General features: G+C 40.7%; 1 protein-coding gene across 1 annotated transcript in view; it reads right to left on the reverse strand.

Moving 5' to 3' along the window:
• Positions 1-17,280, reverse strand: part of LOC306754197 (protocadherin-15-like) — a gene marked incomplete at both ends in the record, with an annotated part of 129,601 nt that overhangs the window by 36,803 nt on the left and 75,518 nt on the right. The window contains 3 exons of the mRNA XM_079238121.1: positions 336-476; positions 682-791; positions 15,856-15,968. Coding sequence (XP_079094247.1) covers positions 336-476; positions 682-791; positions 15,856-15,968 — 364 coding nt within the window. The remainder of the gene's footprint in view (positions 1-335; positions 477-681; positions 792-15,855; positions 15,969-17,280) is intronic.

A 17,280-nucleotide genomic window follows, 5' to 3' on the forward strand; every position in this document is an offset into this window, starting at 1 on the left:
CTTCCAAGACACAACTGTATAGACAAGGTGAAGAATTGAGGAGAACTTGTACAGGTAAGAAGTAGAGAGAGCTTCAGAGAGAATGAGAGCGTGAGTGACGGAGTGGGAGAGAGAAAAGTGCAAGAGAGAAAGCTAAAGCCTGTGGCAAGTTTATCTTGACAATGTCACGTAGTGGTTAACACACTTATTTTGTATAGTGTGTGTGTGTGTGTGTGTGTGTGTGTGTATAACTAGTAAAAAGTCTCTGAAATCTGCGGTGATGCAATCCCATGTAAAAAGTTAGTCCTGTAATATCGGAAGGGAGTTCATAAACATAAACATAACCATGAACTTACTCTTAGAGGGAACTCGGAGGTTCGAGGACCCCAGTCTCATGGAGTCTGCTTCTACCTTCAGAACATAGGAGGAGTTAGCCTCGTAGTCCAGGGGCTTGGCAGTGGAAATCACTCCCGTTGTTTCATTTAATGCAAACACATCTGGAGAGACAAGAGAGAGAAAAAATGACAGCAAGAGTCGGACGAAAGAAACAGAGAGCAAAATAAAGGAGAGAGGGGTAAAAAAAAAAGGAGTCTTTTAATTGTATAAGTGAACCAACCACCTTATTGGTGCCACATGCAGGAAGTGAATCCAGCCAACTCCACAGCGGAGACCCACATGAGGCACTACCCAAAGTATCCTCACCTCTCTGGTTGCCTTCGATGATGGAGTAGATGATAGTTTGATTGACAGCAGCCGCCATGATGGTTCCCACCGGGGTTCCAACAGCAGACTCCTCGCTCACTTGTGGAAACCTGGGAATGGATCAGTCAATCAATATCAACTGATATGAGAATGAATTATGTATATGTAGGCCCACTTGCGCTCAAGGATCCACTGCAATTTGGAAAGTTATACACAACTGAGGCTTGTATCTGCCAAATGCATCCACATTTTGTATTTCATGCCGACAATGAATGTGGTTCATGTGGTTACACTTGTCTTTTCAATGAGATTCTTGTGATCGGATTCATCAGAACTCGCATGTTGGTCCACACTTGACACTTGAATGATCGGATGTATTTAGGAGTCCAAGAAACGGCATTAAAACAGGAGATACACATATTTCAACTCCTATAAATTCTTCACAATTTAAGTCCCCCGTTCATTTTGCTGCTCACTCTTTCCTCTCTGCAGTATTAGTAGACTTGTTTTTATTGAAGAATAGCTGCTAACACAGCTGCGCCAATTTGGTACTTAACATTTTTCACAAAAAGTTCCCTGTTGTTTAAATGCTTTCATTTTGAAGCAACAACATCTGGAAATGTTGGATTTTATCAGCAGTAACTAAACAGGACTCAGACAGCAGCAGGCTTCAGCTGTGCTCCAGTGTAAATTCTCCTCCTTTCATCCCTTTGTTCTCCTACCTACGGAGAGGAACTCCCGTGTGAGGGGAAGATGATGCGATACCTACGTTTGATAAATTGTCCAGATTGTGCTTACATGCTGACCACATCTGTCTCCAACTCAATGTGAGCCTGGCCACCTCGACATGTGGTCTGGCTGATCGAATCCAATGCGAGCCTGGACCGATCTCTGAGCGTACAGACCTGACAGTTAATGCATCCTTTCCATTGGCGGAAAGGTACTAAATCATTTCATAAATAGAGTTGCTTTGGAAAAAAGGCAAAAATCATTGTTCAGGTTGCGGCAACTGTCAATCTGTCAATCATTCAATGCCAGAAATAGTGAATATAACACATCAGCATTTCAAACAGCATTTCATATTGAGATATAAAATATTCGGTTCACTGTGAAAGCAGAAAAGCTTGACATTTGTGAAACTGATACCCTTGAAAAGTATTGTTGAATAATAGTCACTGGTTAATTGTCTGTTGATCAATGAGTGGATTCATCAATATCACTAATATAAACCACATATGACTTAAGTTATTGTACTAAAAATACACGGCTAGTGATGTGTCCTTTCGTGTCGAGGCTTTGATGCGCGTGTCGAGTAATCCAGGTAGATTTTGGTGAAGCGCGTATCGAGGCTTGTGTCGATGACGTATGTGGTGACGTATGTATGTGGTGACGTATGTATGTGGTGACGTATGTATGTGGTGACATTCGACGCCTCGCGAGCCGGCCGTACCACGTGACTGATTCAGAAAATGGTTCGTGGGATTGCCGTGCGATTTGAAATATAAGGGTCAGCGAAACTTAATGTATTTCCCCCCTTCCTCTCTGTACCCAGCTTCATCTGCCTGTGAAAGGGTATTTTGTAAAGCAGGCGAAATAGTCTCAAAAAGCCCAGCACTGTGGAAAAGTTCCTATTTTTATAAAAAATAATAAAATAAACGCTTCACCATGGACTAACGGAGCCGGGGCTCGAACCACCAAGCCACAGCCACATCAGAAACCTCTCCCCAATTTGTTTCCAATTTCTCTTTTGACGCCGCCATTATATCATAAAGACAGACACAATATTAATAAGTTAATAATTGATGTATTGGCATCACAAACATCATTCATTCATTTATTTATTTAATTCAAAGCTTCACACTCCAAAGCCATGGTGTCGTTATGATCACTCTGCCTGTTTTACATTTATTGTCCACTTGGTGGCGCAGTAGAGCAGATGAAGCCCCATGACGCTTCGGCCCACGAACGAACCAATTGGATGGAAAGCTTCAATGCTTCAGAGGAAGCTTCATCTCGCCATCCCTATACACGGCCCCCTGCATGGCCCTATGAGGTTTTTATGGTGTACACTACATTGTGTTTCGATACATCTTGGTCAGATCCAGTACATTTGTAAACAGGGTGTCTGACAGGCCCTATTAGGGGCCCGAGCCAGCCAGTGAAATTACACCATCAAAAGCTTTCAGACAGAACCCCGCCCCGGCCTTGTTTTTCTTCACCTTACCCCTCATTGCATGTGGTGGGCAGTATTTCCTGCCTACAACCCTGACAGATTTTCTCAGAATCTGGCAACTCTCAAATTTCCAGCAGATTTTGCTCTATTAAATAAACCCAGTCCAGTCATTAGGCCAACCATCACAGCTGGCTAAACATTATAACATGGGCTACCAACTGGCTGCGCCATCAAGTAATCACTACGTGATAAATGGGACTGACTGGGGAGCGAGAGAGAGAGAGGGAGAGAGAGAGAGAGAGAGAGAGAGAGAGAGAGAGAGAGAGAGAGAGAGAGAGAGAGAGAGAGAGAGAAAGATTAACTTCCCAAAGGCCCTTTTCACAGCAGACACTTGGACATGTCATTGCAGGAAAAGCACAGGTGTTACTTAACAAAATTAACAGTGCTTATGTTCTGTAGTAGTCCAAAGTCAGATGGAAATGTGTTACTGCCTTTTTTTCCCAAGGGAACCAGTGTGATGCTAACTTCAGTTGTTGGCGGACAACATACATCCTCAACTCCTCCAACATGTAAATGAGATTCTACGGACGTTCACATTGTACACTAATGTCAGCTGTCATGTAGTTTAGCAGAAACACCATCCGTCAATACACGTTCTGTAGTATAACCATCAAATTATTTTATTCCTCTCCTCTCGAAATATTATTTTCTCTCTACCAGACATGAATGTCATTTTCCTCCTTCTCTCCAATCCTCCTACTTACAATAAAAATGTCCCTCTTAAACCCACTACGTTCATGTCCACCTACATCTCTCCTTCTGCACCCATAGCTCCTCTTTTCCTCCATCTTTCCCTCAGGCTGCTGCTTCCAGCCAACATCCCAGCAGACCTCAGCTCCAATTGTTATCCATTCCTCCATCCTTCCCTCACCACAATGGCTGTTTGACAGAGGTGAAGGAGCCCCCCCCACCCCCCCCCACACACACACACACGTAAGCTGATATACCTTCCTACAATACAATGATACCAACGCACGCAACAACTGGACGGGTCAAAAACACATTTACAGGCATAAAGATGCACACAAGCCTTCATTCACATGTATAGCGCATAGTGCAGATAAACAGACACACCTGCACACACACACACAGCTCATCATCAAGCCCTTATCTCCCATACTGTCCTCTCTAATCATTGCTGTCCTAACTACAGCAAGCTGGGCCGATGCTGATAACAGACACACACACACACACACACACACACACACACACACACACACACACACACGTGCGCACAAACGTGTACTACTTTACTTGTGGGGACGTTGTATTGGCTTCCATTCATTCCCTAGAGGCTTACTCAAACTGTAATGTAATAATTCAAACAAGAAACCTTAACAAACTCTGTGGTCTTAACCCTATGATGAAAGATTTAACTTGTGGTGGATTCTTGAGACAGTGTGAACTGTGAAGAGATTGTTGTCTACCCATCACACACACACACACACACCTACACACACACACACACACACACACACACACCTACACACACACTAGAAGCACATACTCAGACAGAATGTAGGCTAAAGGACATAAACCTTAACAGAGCTGTGAAAGTGTTCAGTGTTTCAGCAGTGTGAAGGGAAAGACAGAATTATGAGGATAGTGATAGATGTTGGCAATGATACCTTCCCCTCTGTGTGTCTTTCCCTTAAAGCTACTGCCATTTGTTCATCTCCCTCATTGCTCTCCTGCTCTTCAGCTTGTCTCTTTCAGATATATGTGATACATCTCATTCCTTTTTTGTCATTATTCTTTCCCTCCTAACATTGCTCCTTTTTTTATTTCTCCCTCTCTCAACTGAAATGCTGGTTCTGCCATTTATCTTTAACTCTTTGTTTTTGTTTCTTTGTCCTCACCAAATTACAACATCCCCTGTGCCGAGCAGTGCTTTGGTCAATCAACGTGTATGTGTTTAATCAACGTATACGTGTATAATCAACGTATGTGTAATACGTCAAACACAAACATAATCAGGGAGGAGATACATTTCTGATCAAATGTAATTGGGAATGCGTATTAGTTCTGGGGGAACGTAATTTTTAGGAGACAGGTTTGCACACTGAACGTAAACATGAAAGCCAAGACGTAAACATGAAAGCCAAGACGGGGTGACGGATTACTTTAGTTACTGCAATTCTACTACACCTGTACTTGTAATGGAAAGTAAGAACAAACATAATTGCCACCTTGCAGTATACAACCAGGAAAGATGCAGTTTACATCCATGTCCAAATTGTCAACACTTGGACCATTTTTAGATGTATTTCCATTTGTGTAAAATCGTCGTAATTAGCATATCAATTCTTAAGTCATGAGTCGAAAAACGTTTTTTGTGAGGTCACAATAATCTTGATATTTGACCTCTGAAATCTATAATAATAAAATAATACAATTAAAACAAGCTCAAATCTTTTGACAGAAGCGGAACCGTTTGAACATCACAAATAAATATTATTTTTTAAACTAAATTTCGAAAAGCCGGTCCACTGATCAGGCAGAAAATCTGGATTGATTTATGAATGTGCGCTATGGCGATACCACAATACCATGGCGTTATCCACAAGCACTTCTGTTGATGATCTATGTCGGTTTACATCAGAGTTTGTAATGGCTGGGTTTTTTTTATGGTTGGATTACCCAACAAAAGCTGGTCCAACACATTCTCATTGTTATTTAAAACAAGAATCTGACAACTGAAGTCATTGATCAACAATATGGAGGTTTACGACTTTCTCCGGTACATTATTCTAACTTCTGTCACCAATTTGGAGGTATAAAGTTAGTGTATATACAGTAAATATTCCAATAACTGTTTCTCTTCTCTCCTATTAACTGCTTTGATGCCATCAAGGACCTTTAAAGTCTGGAATGCAAACGTCTGATATCCTCTAAGACCGCTTTGCTCTTTTGTAAGTCGTAAGTTAAAAGAATAACAGTGGTCAGCAGCACTGCCTCCGACATGAACACCAACCAGAAATGACAAGACACTGTTCATTCCCTTCCCACAGGGTTCATAATTGACTGTAGGAATTTTCCTAAGGACACTGTTGAGTGAAGGGTCTTAAGTGCCTGCAGTAATAACATTTAAGTGCTGGCTGGAGCTCTGTAGGTTAGGTTGTTTCCTGCTGTGGCCATTTCTCAGTACTGAAGGGCAATTTTCAGTTCACAGGTGCAGACATTTTCAGGACCTTGTAGTGCGGCATGCTGGTTGAAAAAAAAATAGGTTTCCAAACTGTTTCTCTTGGTCTGTTGAGAACATCAGCTCAGAAGGCTGTAGTTAAAATGCTTTGGTAGTGCGCCAACATTTAGTGATTCGATTACAGATCCCAGGGCATGTACCTACTACATTTTTACTCTGTTTATTATTTCTGCTCAGCAGTGTTTGAATAATCAAAATCATTTTCTGTACCTTCTAGCACTCTCCTCTCTCTAGTCCCACATGGCTCTCTTTTCTTTGTTCAGTCATCAAGTGTCTCAGCATTTTAATTTTCTTTTCCCTTTTCTCACCTTTTTGCTTTCCAGTCTTGACGTAATTGTGAACTGAGAGTCAAGTGGGTTTGCGTCTCTCAAACAGAGAAAAAGAAGGAGAGAAAAAGAACAAGCATATACAAGGGCTTTTGAGAAAAGGAGGGACTCAAGAGGGAAGGTGATACATAGAGGCAAAGAAACATGCTACAAGAGCTAAAAAAAATAAAAAAGAGAAAAGGGGGTGATACAGTGAAAGAGAATATGCATCTCACATCATTTCTGTAATAATATGTCTGTGTATGTAGACTGATAGCATCTCCCCCTTACAGTCACAACCTTTCTCATACACACTGACGTGCGGTAAAATCACATTTGAATCTGGAGACTCAAGTCCAATGAAAAGCCCATGAAAGGCTTTTTAATTTCTTTTGAATCTATCATATTGGACAGAATAATGGACTCTCCACATTGAGGTTTACACCTTCATCCAACTGAATTCAAATAATAATGAATAAGTGGGAGAAAGGATGACACTGACACCATATTATTGTGCACCAAACCAGGTGTTGGTGGACTTTTCTGAAACTTTCCATGCTGTAAGAAGAAAAACGGAAATCGTTTTAGTAATTTTAATAAAGTCATGATAAAAAAATATTTTGGCGAGTTTTTTCTTGATTTGATGGATCTATCTTCAGTACAACAAAGACAATGTTGTTACAAACAACTGTTACAAAAATGATTCAAATCTTTGACTGAGTTTAGTAAGTTAAACATTATAGCGTTATCCCCCTGTGAGTGCTGGTGTGTCATTTTGTACTTTGGGAGGTTTTACTGAGACTTTTGTTCAAAGTGTGGGTGTGAAGAGCCATCAGGGGATGATCATGATTTCCAATCAGACTCTTTACGGCCCACGTAAGAGTAAAAAAACGTATTACTAAAATATATTAAAAATAAAATAACTATTGAAACAGATACTGTTAATTAAGAGATCCACAGAAAGGACTGGTTTGGCATTGAATAGTCTACTGAACTCTGCGCTGAGGTCAATTTGCTTTTACCATACATTTAATTGTTAGCAACTAACACTTGTAGTTTCCACTAGATACTGTATGTTTTCTATCGCGTTAGCTTTTGTGTAAAGCAAATATAAAAGAACCGACCAGGCTGATAAAATGAGTCATTTAAAAACAGCCAACTTTTGGTTCAGAGGCAACTATCTTGTGTCTTTTGGCCCTCCTCATGAGATCCCTCTTGGTCCTTATGTAATCAACTGCCAAATGCCTGAAGAGGCCGAGAAGAAGAAACTGTCTGACTTTGTGGTTTAACAGAGGATCCATTTCAACTGTTTTTCTTTGATCTGTTGGTTTGAAAATCTGGACGTCAAAGACACATAACTCGTTTCTACAGTTGTTAGAGATTGTAGTGAGATAGCCAGGAGGAGATGAGGAAGGCTGAATCGGTCCAACTGCACCAACCTTCCTCTTCACCTTTTCAAGTTGACCCTCTAGCATCGCTTGAGGGTCACGCCAACCTGCAGAAACAGTTGCATCATGCATTCAGGATATACCTCTATTGCTCAACACTGATAGGAGGGGTTTTATTATTTTCACAACCATATACGATGCTGAGAGAGAGAGAGAGATGTCCCCCTGCTACTGTTCCTTGTTTAATTACTAAAGTGCAGTTAGTTTGAACTGTAGCTGCTTTCTAAGGCGTTGGCATAGTACATTTTTCGATTGTATGCATTACGTTGTTTTTGCTGAAATGATTCCATCTGTCCATCTATGTCTCAGCACTTCTCTATTCTTTACCTGCTTGTCTACTTGTTTGTTTCAATTTGCTTCAATATGTCAGCCTGTCAGCTCATCTGCTACTTTAAAGACTCTTCTGCCTGTGTGTGACTTCCTTACTGCTTGTTTATCAACTACACTTCTTTTCTCTCGTGTCTTCTCCCCTCAGACTTTCACTGTAGTTTCTCTCGTGCCCCTCCCTCTTTAGCTTTCCTCTCTTTTTACTTTCTCTCTGAAACTTTCACTCAACACATCAGAACTGCTCCCCTCCACTATTCTCTCCTTATAACTTCCTCAGTCTGTCCTGCCTTCTTTTTTTTCATTCTCACTCTCACTATCTTCCGAACCTTCTCGCTGTCTCCCAGCTCCAAGCAGTCTTATTAATAACAACGCCATAGTTGTTTGGCATTTGTTGTCAGTCGTAACACCGCCAGGAGAGCTCTATGTGCACTTGCCTGTTTGTACGCACCAACTAAACAAGGTAACCTTCAACTGTATCGGTTAGACATATACTGGATTTATAGAGCCACACATAGTTAAAGTGTAAACGGGCCTCTTGGATTTTATTCCTTTTGGTCGAAGTAAATTAGAAAGTAAGTGGATGAAACGGGAAGTTGACATTGTAAACAGACAGCAAAACAGGAAAGAAGCAACAAAAGGGGCAGAGGTGAGAAGTGGAATCAAAATATGTTCAACCAAGACCAAAGGAGTCTGGAAAATCAAAATGGCGTATGTGTACGAGTAGCAGTGGCGGTTCTACATGTAATTACGCCCCGGGCGAGACCCCCCCCCTCCGAGCGAAAAAAGACCGGATACATCCGTCTGTGCGTAGCCTCAAACATAACATCTTGACACATGTCAAGAGGTTCCTTGCACGTTACCCCAAAAGTGAAACTTCAAAGTCCGTTACAACTCAGTGTTCTGGATTGAAATCAAGGCAGAGTTACTGAGATCGCCAAAAAAGCTCTGAAACCCTGCCTCCATTTCAACATCCTGTCTTTGTGAAGCGGGTTTTAATGAAGTGACAGATTGCATATAAAGGTTTAAGGTACGGAGTAGAGTCAGTAGACTCGACATAAACAACAGACGTAGGGGCTCGGTCTTTTTCTCCCGTCACCCCGAGACGGACCGGCTCGTAGCAGAGAAACAAGCTCAGGGCTCCACTAATGCAGCGTCATGGTGAGATGTATCTTTATGCATTTTATAATTGTATTTATGCCGGTCGTATTACGTCATATTTATTACGTCATATTTTCCGTCTACACCGTGAAGGCCGGTCCGTGAAAATATTGTCTGACACAAAACCGGTCCGTGGCTCTAAAAAGGTTGGGTACCACTGCAATAGAGTATGGTCACATAGCCCACAGTGGATCCCCCCGCGCGCACACCGCCGCACCCACACACACAACCCGCAGCCAGAACCCCCCCCCCAGCAAGCAGCCGCAGAGGGCGCCAACCCCCCACACAGCGACATGATAGACATCGGAAAACCGCTTCACGGCCCAGATGATTTTTTTTTTTTTAAGTGGACGTGCCGCCCCCCATGTGTCATGAAAAAGTGCCGCCCCGGGCGGCTGCCCGGGTCGCCCGTGCCCAAAACCGCCCCTGACGAGTAGTATACTTTCAGATCACTGTTTCAATCCTTCAAACAGGAGTAACAAAAAGGGGCAGGCAGTAGGCTAAAGGTGAATATGTGTCTTGAACATCACATGTGAATAATTTAATAAAAATCATATTTAAGTACAAAACCACTTGTAAAAGGAAGTACAGTATATTGCTAATCCCAACTTGATTTACTGTATACATTTGCAGCTGCTAGTCTGCAGCTGCAAATTCACTCTGTGTTTGACTAAAACATATACGGAGAATGCTATACATATAAAGTTAAACTGATTCATTGATTGGTGTCTGAGAAAAGCCAGACTAAATTTGTGTGACTTCAAATGCTTGGCACAAATCAGACAATTTCCAATAGCAATTCCAAATATGTTTTCCAAATTTGCTTCAACCAATTCAAAACATTCCTTAAATTTAACATCTGTGTGCATCGTGTTAGAATAGTTGTGTCTGCCTCTCCGCAGCAACACTTCTTTGTCTTTTCCGAGTGCAAGAATAAATATTTACTCTTCTTGTCAAAGCTGAATACAAACTAATATTTTCCCTACGTGATAAAATCACCTCTAGCTCGTGATTCCTGAAGAAAAGTGTGTACAGTATCTGTGCTGAGAAGCCGACACATACAGTATGAGCTGGTTTATCTAAATCACCTGCACGACGAAGTGTTTTATCTCCATCTTTGTAATGACGCAAGACAAAGCAACATATTGCCATCTTTGATCACACAATTTCTTGACGAAAAACAAAGCTTTGATGTTGAGAACAGTTTTGGCCTTTAACTCTCTCACCACTCTCTAATTAGATTCATTAACAAAGAAACAAGCTATGGGGCATTTTCATTGCATGGAGGGAGGGGGGGGGGGGGACCCGACACACAAAACATGCTCTCTCACACACACACACACACACACACACACACACACACAAGCTAGAGAAGTAGTGGGAGGACTTCCAATAATATTTGAGAAGGCAATCTTTTCTTTTTGTTCACTTAACCTCATGCTGATAATTGCCACTGGGTGCTGATAACTATTCATGCACATGTGATACTGAATGCATACTAATCATGCAGGTGCAAGAATGGTCCTACAGTGAGAGAAACAGAGAGAGCGAGGGAGATATCCTCCACACACAGTTGCTACAACAATTTAACAAAACCCCTCATCGGCTTGTTAACTGTTTTACTGAAGCTGAGACACCCACAAAATTAAAATGCACAACCAGAAGGTCACAGTGCCAATGCTTTATTTAAGTCCTAGTGCACTGTGTGTGTGTGTGTGTGTGTGTGTGTGTGTGTGTGTGTGTGTGTGTGTGTGTGTGTGTGTGTGTGTGTGTGTGCGCAAAAGTCCATCTTTGTTTGTCTTTATCTCAACATATACACACAGCCATGATGATGATTTATTTTATAATAAAGAAATGTTAATACAACCTAAAGTACATAACATCCTCTTTGCAGTATCCTAAATATGTTATTAAATAGGTTGATCAAAATTAATTGAAAAAGTGTCTACTTTATGATATTGACTATTACTGCATAACAAACTGGTTATCTGTGGACTTCTCGCTGCGTGCGGCTTGTAAGTATAGAGACCGTTTTGTCTTAGTCTTGTACCGCACTTCATTGGATTTGAAATGAAACACTGACTACAGAAGGTTTAAGTGCTGACTTTCAGCTATCGTCATTCTATGAACAGTGAAGGAAACTGTAGACCTTTTTATAGATGCCCCTGAGGCACAAATGGGGAAATAGGGGCGTCCTACACCGAACACCATATATGGATATGAACAACCCAAAACACCCTTGAAGCTGAGAGTCAGCACTTTGAGCTCAGCTGTTTCATTTCAAATACAGCTCGCTTCTATTCATAGTCATATAGTACAGTTAAAAATATACAAATGCATTTTAAATGTCACGGTTTAATACAAATGAAAAATTAAGTGTTGATTATGGCAAGCTTGGCAACCCCAAACTACACTCCTTGTCTACTGTTAGTGTGTCAGAAATAGTTCTCTTTGACAGTTTTCAAGTTTAAGCGTGTGAGGATAACACATTTTGGATTCATTAAGGCATTTGTAATTGGTAAAATCTGTTGTTGTGAGGGCCGTTAAATGTAGACAGCTTTTAACAGATCCCTTGTTTCTGTCACTCTTTTTCATTAAAGGAATTAATATTACCAATTCGGCCTTGCCCTTGGGTAGAGGCCCGTCTTTTGAAACCATACACAATCATTAAGCAGCATTAGTAAGCTCCAAAATCCACACTGGTACAATTAGCTTTGATTCAATAAAGCTGGGATAATTAATTCAAAGCTTGTACATACACTGTGCTCTGTGTGACCACAACATGGAATTACAAGAACAAACCCCCCAACACACACACACACACACACACACACACACACACACACACACACACACACACACACACACACACACACACACACACACAGTTTATCATAAATACACTCAAACACAAAAATACAGGCACAAACACACACACAGAAGGGGCCAGAAGATGCAAAATGCCTAATTTCAAATGAAGCTCTGGGCACCAGCAACACAGAGGGAATCCAAACATTGTGCATGTGCTCATACCACCCACACGACACAAAGCCAGTTGAACATCGACAAGGTTTCCCTATTACAAATACAATGAAATACAAATACACATAGATTCTAAAACATGCGCATGTAGACAGGCAGGCACACGCTCTTTAAGCTTGAAGCTATGTTGCATAATATTCATAAATGCACTATTATATGGCTGGCTGCCATAGTATCTTTCACTCTCGCCTCAAACCCTTTTCCTAAAAATAGAGCGGAGCTTTTCTGTGCTCTGTGTGAAAGACAAAGCTTTGTCAGTGATACTGTATTTCTGGATTGACACTAAAGTTACAATTACTCCAAAACAAGCTCATTGTCTGAGAACGTATGATGCTCAGGCGTTTTAATAAAGAAAGATGAAAACTAAAATGCAAGTAAACATACATTTCTCCTGTGACATCAGCGTCAAAGCTGGGTGATCATTGTATGCTGCATGACGGATGACATGTCAGCTATATGGAAGTGAGTTGCAAGTGCATATACCTAAACACATACTCTGCACATAAAACTGTGAAATGCTTTGACTTGTGATGAAGGTAGACGAGAGGAGAGAAACAAGAAGAACTTAAACAAAAAAAGTAAACAAATTCTGCGGAAATAAAAGAATGACACAAAACTAATACGATCCTTCTAACTAACAAACAAGCAGTCACAAAAAGCTAAAGGAAAAACGGTCCAACTATTGAGTCAGACATTTTTAAAAATCTGGAAAAATATGGTGTCTCTTCTTCTCCTGCAATTTGGATCTCAGTCTGATGACTTGGATATTGTGCCTGGCAGACGGCATAACAAGCAGGCAAATGGAAGGAGACCAATTCAATCCTGCAAATGGATGTACAGAGAGGCTGATAAAAACTATGGCGACAGAAGGAACATGCGTTAAGAAAATTAGAATGTGTGGAAAAAACCCATCAGGATAAAGAATGACAGAAAGAGTAAATACAATTGAAAAAACTTAATGTATTTAATGAAAGATGAAATGAGACATGAAGACTGACAGATGAAGATAGAGAAACAGAGCTGATAGCTGTAGATTATAGACCAGTGTCACATGTGACCTCACACACTCCCTCTGTCTACCCAGCCAATCACAGAACAAAACACGTGAGGTGAGTGACCTCGTAAAAGCAGCAGCAACTGGAAGACTTATAATGATGACTTGAGAGTGTGCATGTGTCTGCACGTGAGGCAAGAGCATCATTTATTAATGTTGGTTAAGTTTATAGTGTGTGGCCAACGGCTTTATCAGCCTTTCAATGCACAGACTGAATCTGAGTATGTGTGATATTAATTCTTCACATTTATTGTTTTACAACTACTGAGGACATACATTTATGCGGCTCGAGAATGAGGGAAAACACTTTCTTTGCTTTTGTTGTAGATAAAAAATACAAAAAAAGCATTATTAGGCACTATTTCTTCATGACAACTTTTAGGCATTTAATGCATTTTCATTTTGTAAACAGCTCTCTATATGCTTTCCCACTGCCGGGGGCACAGTTGGCAATTTTTGCAAAATTCAAACACACTAAAGCAAACAAAGGAACTGAAAGGCCAGCCCAAAAACCACTGATGGTGGATCATAGCCAGAAGAATAGTTAGCATAGAGGAAGGGGCCATCCATTGTCCCCTTATACGTGTTTGAAATGGAGTTTCTGCTTCTTTCAATGAGTATCCAGCAGACGGGGAAAAGCCTGCTGCTGCCCCTCAAAGTTGATGCTACCGTGCATATTTGTTTTGACTTGGAGTTTCTGGGATTTATACTATGAAAACAAACTTGAAAAAGTTCTTGCATTATATGTTCATTCTTTTCTGGAATCTCCTTACACTAAGGCACATACTTTGAGTTGTAATCAAAACTGAATTAGGCGAGCAGAGACCATGCTGTTCAGACTTAGCACCTTCTGCTTCCATCTACTGCCCCGTAGTGTGATTTTGCACGGTTGTGCTATAAATGTGGTTCAACCATATTAAGTGCTCGTTGCTTTTATCCATCAGGGAGAAGTTAATAATAATAGATTATGTTCTTTGAATGTTAAACATTCTTCTCCGTGGTTAATTACACCTGTATCAATTTCCTTCATATGTTGCCAAATGAAAAACACATCTTCTGTCTTATGCTAGGTTCACACCAAAAGCTTTTTCCGCCCAAGTTGGGCAAATGAGGCGAATTTTTTGCAACACGCCATTCGTGCCATTCGTGCCAATTTGCGTTGTTCGCGAAGCGTCTGTGCATTGACTTTGCATGCAAAAGATTCGCAACGCTTTTGGTGTGAACGCATCATTAGTCATGGTAGCAACTGGATACAATAACAAATTTCAGATTTTTTTGTTATTATTTGGTTGTGTAAAAGTGAGATGAATATCCTAGTACCCAAAGGGTTTATTTAGATGACGAGTATAAAAGTTTGTGATATCAGCTAATAGTTTGCAACTTCTACAGAGAGACGTCTGGAGACATTCTTTCTTTTTTTTGGTAAAAAAAAGCTCTGACAAAACATTTCATCAATAGCAAGGCCAATCAAAGCTTCATGGGAAGATCTCAGAGTGGGATAAAAATGCAGCATGTAAGTCATAATTATTAAGGTTTTCACATAAACTTTATTTTTACAGTAATTATGGATGCCATTTATTTTCCTATCGATATTTAATGTTTTTCCACTGTTATTACTTCTCTATATACTAGTTTGTGTTGTCAGTGGCATTGTATTAAAATGAGATGCACAATGTATTCATAGGGAATGACATATGCACATACTGGTGCTGTATAGCATTTTTAGGTACACACGTTCACATTGCTCACATTCTTCTTCTGTTGTTTCATATACATACAAGTATATACATACAATGCATCCTCTGCATTAAAGCCATCCTAAACATTTATAGGAGCAGTGGGCGGCTGTGAAGCGGCCAGGAGCCACTTGGGGTTCAGTGTCAACAGAGTAGCTGCCCAAACTGCACAAACTGCCGCCAGGGATTCATAACTGATTAATTTGAACAGGCCTGGTATTTGTATTACTATGATGTTCTTAATGGTATCACCAGTTACAGCAGGTGTTAAACCAGACGTTAATTATTTAACTAATTTATAACTTCAAACTATGAATTGCGACCTCTATGCCAAACAGTCAAGTTGCCGTTTCCATCTGTGTCTGTCATCACTTCACCATTATTATCTTATCAGACATTTGTGTGAAAGTCTCATAATAAGCCTATTCATGATTGAGTTAAGGCCAAAAATGTGACCTTTGACCACCAAATGCCCTCCATGTGTTTCTGAGATATCGAATGAATGGAACAGCAGAAAACTCAAAACACAATGCCTCCAGCCATGGCTGTTGCCAGTACAGAGGCTTAACAAATAGCATGTGTGCTGTGTGTGTGTGTGTGTGTGTGTGTGTGTGTGTGTGTGTGTGTGTGTGTGTGTGTGTGTGTGTGTGTGTGTGTGTGTGTGTGTACCTGTATTCCTCCCGAGTGAACACAGGAATGACAGAGGGCTGAAGGACTGTGATCTCTACTAGAGTTGTGTTTTCCTTCACTGGCTCACCATCATCATAGGCCACCACCAACAGCTGTCAATCAAATACACGCACGGGTTAAGACAGGGTCAGTGGATATCCACATGCTTACTTGCAATATTGTAGTCTAGTGCTGCCAGTGCGGCCTTACACCATTTCACAGTGTGATGACAGCCAAACAAATTGATGCAGCTAATGCATGACAGGCTGGTAATAAACCAAAATGCATGTCTACATTTGTGTTGCCCACATTCTAAAAACACATAATTTGCATGGGAACTGGAGAACAGAATGAGGGTGTATCCCACTGGTGTACTATTTTCCCTTTCCCTTTCTTCTTCATTTAATTGGGGGGTAACTACTGTTAACCGGGCCCAAAGGATTCCTAATGAAGGCCAAATTTAAATATCAAGATATTACAATATGGTTTTTCCTCCATCTTATTTAGCCAGGAAATTGCTACTGATAATGCGTTGCCCGTCATTATATAACTCAATCTCTATTAAAAGCACCGATAAAATTACTAACGTTGTTGGAACATTATGGAGTTAAGGGTCTTTCTCAATAGCCTTTCCTTTAACTGCACTCGATATTTGAATGGTTTGCTCTTTAGTTACAAATCTGTTTTTAGCCTCGTACACTTGCTTATTCCAAAGACATTTTATGAAAATACATTGTGGTGCCATTATAATATGATGCAAGTAAATTAGAGATTTTCTACATATCAATGAGATTGTCTCACCGTGTCATCTGTCGTTTATGAATTACACCTTGGACACTGTTTATCTCAGTGATAATCCCAAAATTGTACACAGTGTGTTTTGTTTGAACTAAACAAGGTAGAATTAAGCTCCTGAGTGACATCTTCAGAGGATGCTGAATCCTTGTTGTGTTAATTAAAGCCCAATGAAAAGATGAAATTAAAATGGCCCAAAGCCCCATTGAGGAGTGCAGCTGGGAAAAGACCATTTTGAAACTAATAAGCTGCTGCCGTATACTTCGTACAGTGGATAGGGATTCATAAGAGTGCTCTGTACAAAACCACCTGTGTTGCCTTTACGGCATTTTCTATTTCATTTTTGTTTAATTAATGGGGTTTATTTCAAGACAGTTATTGGTAACATGATTTTCCTGTTCATGGCATGTTATGACGTCACTTCCGGTTAATTCACTTTCGGGGCGGGACTTCCGGTTTAGGCACTTCCGGTTTAGGCACTTCCGGTAATTCCGGTTAAATGGTGTCTGGTTTCACTAGCTCGGGTTAACATTTGACAGTGGACCGCATGCTCCAGAATCTGCTCGCATCCATGGGGAAGCATCGTAGAGGCAATTTCGTGAGTGCTGTAAATGTATAAAGATGCAATGT

The sequence above is a fragment of the Taurulus bubalis genome (genome assembly GCF_910589615.1).
Source record: "Taurulus bubalis genome assembly, chromosome: 2".
Lineage (NCBI taxonomy): Eukaryota > Metazoa > Chordata > Actinopteri > Perciformes > Cottidae > Taurulus > Taurulus bubalis.